Source organism: Plasmopara halstedii (genome assembly GCF_900000015.1).
Source record: "Plasmopara halstedii genome assembly, contig: Scaffold_2061, whole genome shotgun sequence".
NCBI lineage: Eukaryota > Oomycota > Peronosporomycetes > Peronosporales > Peronosporaceae > Plasmopara > Plasmopara halstedii.
This window is the reverse complement of record NW_020188969.1, coordinates 548,688-555,909: the sequence shown is the minus strand read 5'-3', so window position 1 is coordinate 555,909 and position 7,222 is coordinate 548,688. Positions and strand designations below refer to the sequence as shown.

The window sequence follows — 7,222 nt, the reverse complement described above, 5'->3', positions numbered from 1 at the left end:
CTCTTCTGCGCCAAAGATGCACTTGTCTGCATTGGCGTACAGTTTGTTCGTGTGCATGTACTCGAGCACCGCTCTTAGATGGACGATGTGGTTCTCCTTATCCGTCCTCCCGTGCTCCGCACAAGTATAAACGAAAAAGTCGTCAAAGAATGTCGATGCATACGCCGTGTGGGGCCTGGATAACCGCGTCACAAGACGATTAAATGTTGCTGGAGCATTCGACAGCCCTTAGGCCATCACCAGCAACTCTCAGAGCATGCCGCTCGGACTGCTCACCGCTGTTAGCAGAATATCACTCGCTCTCATGAGCAATTGGTAGTATCCGTCGACCAAGTCGAGCGCACTGTACTTTGTACACCCCACCATGTTGTCGGGAAGAACATCCTTGCTAGAAATCGGCGTCTGTGCCGGAATGGTGGCAGCGTTGAACTTGTTGTAAGCATGAAAAATGCGCCACTTGCCGTTCAGCTTCCGAAAACAAAACGTGGGTGTCGAATGGGAAGACTTGCTCTTACGCAACATTCCTGCGTCGTGCTTCGCACGGAAAAATGCGTCAATGTCGTCGCACTGCTCCTTGGGAAGGGGCCATTGGCGTGTTACGCAGTATTTGGTTCCCGGGACCAGGTCGATCTTAAGATGCACACCTCGGTCCGGAGGTAGGACCGAAGGCGGGTATTTGGCGATGACGTCTTGAAACTCCTTTACCAAAGCATAGTACAGATCCCAGGGATTCCGTAGAATCGACGATCCATTTTGTGCGTTCAACACTCTCCTGGTGCCCTCCAAGACAGCTTCATCCAAAAGTGATGACGAGTTTATCTCCTCGTCCGGAATGACCACTTCGGCCGAATCGCCTGCCTTCATGGCACTGCCGAACACTTCAAGGGACATCTCGTCCGGCTCAAGAAAAGCATCTATTGCAGGCATAGCCTCGAGGCGGACGTCGTTAATTCTTTTCCCCGTCATACCGTTGACGAGGATGTAAAACTGTGCGCCATCGTCTACGTTAGAAACACCCTGGATCAGGGTCAACGACTGACGTCTTGCAGCCAGCATACGGCGTTGCTGTCGCCTCTGTACAGAGGTTCTATGTCTCGGTGGAACCAGGGTGAACACGCATTCCGCGTCGTTTGGTGTCGCCCTCACTGTCCGCTCCTTTGGAGCTTTGATGTTCACTACAACATCCGACGAAGAACTGCTAAGCCCGCAGTCTTCGTCCAGTGGATAACGTGCCACTCCACGCGCAACAGGATGGCCGCGCCCAAGATGCCTCGGACTCTGTTCGACCACGCCATCAATGGCATGCAGCGACTGCTTCACAACGAGAGCAGTGGTCAGTGGTTCTCAAGCCACTTCACGTGCATCACGGGGGCCTTGCCCTCGATGCCTCGGCCCTTGGCCGACCATGTCACGCATGACATGCAGCGACTGCTTTATTCCTCGAGCAGCGCTCAGTGGTTTACGTGTCACTTCACGTGCATCATGAGGACCTCGTCCTCGATGCCACACTCCAACCAAATTGTCAAAGTTGATTACGGTTGGACCACGGGATGTCAGGATAGGCACCTGAATGTAAGCTTTCAACGTCGAGTGGTGGAGCTGCTTACAAAATTTAAAATCGGGCAGCTTCACAATTGCGCTCAGGGCTTAATGGCGACGATGTTTACGAATTCCTCCTTTCGTTTTTGTCAGCTTGTTTCACGCCGACTACCACACATAAGTGTATCACAGCAGAACTCTGAAAAAAACCACCTATCTAAACGGAACAGTTAAAGCAAAGCATCAAACCAATGACTTTGGCAGTGCAAAATAGGTCCGCCGCAGTTCTGCCGCTCAGCATAATGATACTATAGAAAATCAGTTGACAGATCGATTTTATATCAGCCCATCGAGCTCATCAAAATACCCACCCCATGTCGTCCTCATGACCTTTTTTAAATGCATGCTAGAAACTATTGCGAAATATTGGTGCTAACCACACGCACATCACGCTTCGTTTCATTGACGGACGCAGATGAATACATTAATACTGACCGATTGTTTCCATTCGCGTTACCTGAAGTGTTACTGTAGCATTCTACCCACAATGTTCGTGTATTCCGCTTATATATTATGTAACAAATTAAACTGTCAAAATCACAACGCAAACCACATTGGTAATATGTCAACTACAAATACAGAATCTTGAAATATGCCCACATGGTTGGCATTGTATAGCTCACATATTCATCGGTCTTCGTAATTTAGCGGCCACAAAAAGGTATCTTCAGTTTTTTTTCACTTGTTCTGAATCAAATTGCAAATCGGTGACGCCGCAATAAACGTCTCGCCCATGATGACAAGGCAATACAATAACTGGGTGTTTGATTTTTATCTACTGCAATTTCAAGGATCTTTAGCTATAATTCCGAGCGAGATCGAAATGCCGTCTCGCCGAGATGATTTAGCTTTTGCTGTCCAGCTCATAGTTCGATTTCGGTGTTCCAGTATCCTACTTATGCCTAAATCCTGCCCATGAAAAAGTTATATCATCTCTCTCTTTCACAAGTTTTTCTGCTTGTCCAGTAAAATTTGAGCTGTGAAAGCTTCATCTTTTCGAAATGAATGTACTAAATTTTAATAAGAAGATAAATAAGTAGCCCTATGTCTAGCCGTCTGGCCAATTTAATTTCGAAGCCAATCATGATTTAATGCTTCCATGGCAGTAAGCCGCGTGGAAGGATTGATTACCATCACACGTTCCAGAAAGTCGATAGCGACGGGACTCACCCCATGCCAGTATTTCTTTGGAAATGTGAGTTTGTAAAACGCCTGAATTGTCTGGTTCGGTCGAAGCTTCGTGGAAGCCGCAAACGGCAGCCGACCACATAGCAGCAAGTAGGTCAGTACGCCAAACGACCACATATCCACAGAAGTACCATATGCTTGCCTAAGCAAAATCTCAGGAGCTAAATAGCCTTCCGTGCCCAAAAATGACGTCGATGTGGCGCCTTGTTCTATAATTCCGGCAAAGCCAAAGTCAATGATCTTTACGTCAATTGCGCTGGTCGCGGAATGTCTGCTATGGAGCAACATGTTTTCAGGTTTAAGGTCACGGTGCATGACGCCACGCTCGTGCATGTGTTGAATAGCGGAAAGAACACTGCGGGCCACGTGAATGGTGTCGCACTCTGAGAAACGGCCTTTTTCTACAATGGCGTCAAATAGCTCACCCCCTTCCATGAGCTCCATAATCAGAACGAGATAATTGCTGTCTTCAAACGATTCTTCGAGCTTCGCGATGTGCGGATGGTCAATGCGTCGAAGCACATCTACCTCAAGACGCAATTGAGCGAAAACTTTTTTTCTCCGTCGAGCATGCGGGGCTAATTTATTCTTGTCGATAATCTTGCAGGCAAAATGAAGACCGTCGGTCCTGCGCACAATTTTGTAGCAGGTAGACGTCGTACCTTTACCGGCCACGCAGATAAGTTTGTAAATAGGCGGTAAGAGCGAGCTAAATCCTGCATCCGACTTGTCAGTGATCGAGTGAAATCCGTGCAAAGGGCTAGCCTCGTGCGAAGGTGATTTGGCCACGACTGAGCTCTCGGACAACGTCGTAGTTTCAGACGACACAGACCTGGTTGAACTCTTTTTGAGCTTACCTACGTCCTGATTATGCTGCTGCAGATGTAAAACTGACGGTGGTAAATCTAGTGTGTAGAAATTCGAGTACTTCTGGACGAGTAGCTTGTCAAGCGATTCGACACTTGTGGCGTAAAGGTGGTTCACGCAGCATAGATTCAGATTAGCTGTATCAGATGGAGGCATAGTTGTGGATGACAAGCGAAAATATGATTCGTCGTATTGGGGACATGAGTCTGAAGTAGAAGACTGCTGAAATTGGTAAAAGCGGCGTGGGGTCTCAATGGACTCACCACTAAAGCAGCTTTTCAAAATGGCAGCCCCCATTGGATGATATTTTTCGCAGACGAAAAGGACCGATGCGTCAAGGTGATGGTTATCGTTACGTTTGTAGCGGAAAAGTGGGAATTTAAGCCTGGTCGATTGGCTGAAAAGCAGCTGGAAATAAACAAGGAATTAATAAAAGATCAATAATTTAATAATCTGGTTCATGGACTGGAGTTCTGTGTACGACAACAACGGCGAGGAGGTGGGCAACTGGGAGGACTACGGCGAAACTCGCTGCTCTAGAAATGCACATCGTTTGCTGCATCACAGTAAATCTGTCCATCTTGCTTATCAACAGGAAACCAGCACGCGATACTCACCTCTTGTAGCCTATGCCTTCACAGTCAATTACATCTTGGGCGTAGGCTCTCTCGGTATTCCATACGCTTTTTATCGTTCTGGTTTAGTTATGGGAAATATCATGATAGTTGCAGTGACGCTGTTGTCTTATATGACCGTCATGTGGATTTGCGAGAGTGTCGCTAGGGCCCGCGAGGCTTCCGTTCTAAGCTTTCTACTGGATGAAAAGACAGCTCTCTTCTCGAACAGCTCTAAAAGCAGTTCTTCCATGAAACACAATGATTTTCCTGAGGTGACGCACCTTTGTGACAGGTTTTTAGGCTCATCAACTTCTAAAATGTACCAAGTTGCACTGTTAGGCCTCATGTATGGAGGGTTGGTCGGCTACAGTCAGGTTTTTATCAATACATTCCTTACGCAATTTGATAACGTAGGAGGATGGCAATTATCTAGTGGTCATGTAGCCATTGTGTTCGCCAGTATTGTTCTTCCACTGTCTTGTTCAGATTTGACGGAGCAAATCTACGTACAATTGACCATGTCTGTAGTACGTTTCGTGGCACTATTGATTATGATTGTGAGTGCTACATATGCTCTTTTCAATGACCCGTATGATGCTGGAGTGGAGATTCAATCTAGTTCCAAGCCACCTTACATGAGTAATTATTCTCTTGTGGATTGGAGTGGATTCGGCGTCATGTTTAGTACTAGCGTTTTCTCGCAATTATTTCAACATTCGGTACCGGGATTATTGGCACCCCTTGGGAGCAGGAATCAAGAAAAGGCTTCGGCTATTTTCAGTTGTACGCTACTTACGACAATGATATTTTACATCGCGCTGGGATCGATTTGCTCGCTGTATTTTGGATCAAAGCTTTCAACTAGTGTAAATTTAAATTGGGCCGAATTCACATGGGGATTCGATGAATCGGTAGCGCTAGTACCGCTTTGGGCCAAAATTCTATCAATGATTGTCGTGGTGTTTCCAGCTCTTGATACTTTGAGCGTGTTTCCACTCATATCGGTGACTCTAGGAGACAACATGGCTGCAGTGATACCACAAACGTGGGTACAAGGGAGGAGGTCTACCCGTAAATTGCTTTGTCGATTTGGAGCTGCAGTCCCTCCGTTACTGATCTCAGTCTTTGTGTCGGATTTATCTGTTACCCTTCAAATAAGTGGGCTTATGGGTATCTACGTTGCATTTTTTGCGCCCGCATTACTTCAATTGCAAGCAAGTCGTGAATTTTCAAGCAGAAACGTTTACAGTGGAAGATATAGCGCAACGGCGTATGTCTATGGTGTGTTGGTGTTTGGGACACTAGCTTTTTTTGTCCTTGTTTACCAACTAGTGTTGCAGATTGCTGTTTATTGATTATTATTGGCTCATATTTAGATGTGTCGCCGTGTAATCGTAAAAGTTTAGCTATTTCCGGTCAAGATTGGCTCCTATGCTGAAGATCGTAGAAAGCTCAACTCGGTGTTGCGTGGACAAAAAGCTGACACCATGTCTGTCACCTATACCAATATATGTGGTATATCAAAAATAGTACCGAGATTAGTTTAGCGGATATTGCGAGCCAAAACTTGTACCGAAAATGAAAATGACTGGTATCGCATACCGGTACCTGCACCTGATCTAGAAATTGGCAAGCTTAAGAGTTTGATTACTTAACCTTGGAGATACCTGGTTCGACACCCACAGGATGCAACCGAAGATATTTCACTATAGTAGAAAAACAATCACATCCAGAAAGTGTGTCTGCCCTGCCAACCCGAGGCCCCAGTGCCCAAAAAGAGCCATATTGTAAAGAGGGGAGGGAAATTGGTCTCAAAAAGGGTCGAGGGCTACCAGAATCCAGCCCTAGAGATAGCTGAATCTCAGCGTGCGCGTTTTGGTAGCTCAAATATTTAGTACTTGGCGATTGGAACTAGCATTGCACTACTTAAGCACCAAATTTACCATTCGCATAGCATGAGAAAACTTTGTTGGAAAACGGATCCGAATACGATTATCCGGATGGCCTTTGGCGGTTCAAGAGGCCTATGGGATCGCAGGGGTTTCTCTGGGCCTCGGGAGGATCTCGGTCCAGGTGTAAATTCTAGGAGCTAGGTGTAGGAAGAATGCCTTGGTTCTAATACACCAGTTGCTCTTTTACCATCCACATTCCAACAGGGTTATGGCAAGCAGAGACAGAAGCGACGTCAGCAGAAGTTGGATCGCCAAATTACGGCTCCCAATATGATTGTGGCTGCTGATTTGATGTTCCCGCCACAGAACAACGGTTCGCGATCTGTCGCGGTTCTCGTAATCATGGATGGCTGGAGCCGATATCTCACTGTGTTCTTGCTCACTGACAAGAGTGGGAGGATTGTGAAAAGTACATACAGCGCTACGTGCTGTGGGCGGAGCGCCAAGCTGGTCTTGGGATCATGAATATCGTCCAGCGTGAGCACGAGCCTGCAGAAAGCGCGAAGATTCCGGTGCAACGCGTTCTCAATGATAAAGGTGTTGAGTTTATAAACAAGGATATGAGGGCGTTCTATGCGGAGCGTGGAATCGAGCACATTGAAGTCGGGCCGAAGAGCTCATATCTGAGTGCTGTGGAGTGTGCGTTCCAGTCGTTGAATGACTACACGAAGACGCAGATGCACAAGTCCGGGTTTGCTCGTTCGTTTTGGTGGTATGCCCTTTTGTGGGGGTACATCAAGAACATGATGTACCATCGAGCCATCGATGGGATTCTATTCCAGCGAATGCTCGGCGTGAAAGCTGCTGTGCACCACTTGAGGCCCTTTGGCTCGCTTGTGCACATCCAGGTGCCGGACGCACCGGAGCGCTCGAAGAGTGACAGCAATGCTATCATCGGCTATCTACTTGGGCTCGAAATGGACACTGTTGGCGCGTGTGTGTATCCCCGGCGAAAACACGGTCAAGTTTGTCGCTGAGGTTTGCAATATTGAGTACGTG

General features: G+C 47.0%; 3 protein-coding genes across 3 annotated transcripts; 1 reads left to right on the top strand and 2 right to left on the bottom strand.

The window, feature by feature from the left end:
• Positions 1-249: 249 nt before the first annotated feature.
• On the bottom strand, positions 250-966 carry PHALS_02630 (reverse transcriptase; the record flags this gene model as incomplete). The annotated part of the gene is made up of 1 exon (XM_024717047.1): positions 250-966. The coding sequence occupies one exon, from the start codon at positions 964-966 to the stop codon at positions 250-252; it is 717 nt and encodes a 238-aa protein (XP_024582584.1).
• Positions 967-2,664: 1,698 nt separating this feature from the next.
• Positions 2,665-3,951, bottom strand: PHALS_02629 (camk protein kinase; the record flags this gene model as incomplete). The annotated part of the gene is made up of 1 exon (XM_024717045.1): positions 2,665-3,951. The coding sequence occupies one exon, from the start codon at positions 3,949-3,951 to the stop codon at positions 2,665-2,667; it is 1,287 nt and encodes a 428-aa protein (XP_024582583.1).
• A 163-nt stretch (positions 3,952-4,114) lies between these two features.
• PHALS_02628 (amino acid) lies at positions 4,115-5,626 on the top strand (the record flags this gene model as incomplete). The annotated part of the gene is made up of 1 exon (XM_024717044.1): positions 4,115-5,626. One exon carries the CDS (start codon positions 4,115-4,117, stop codon positions 5,624-5,626), a length of 1,512 nt encoding a protein of 503 aa, XP_024582582.1.
• Positions 5,627-7,222: the final 1,596 nt, after the last annotated feature.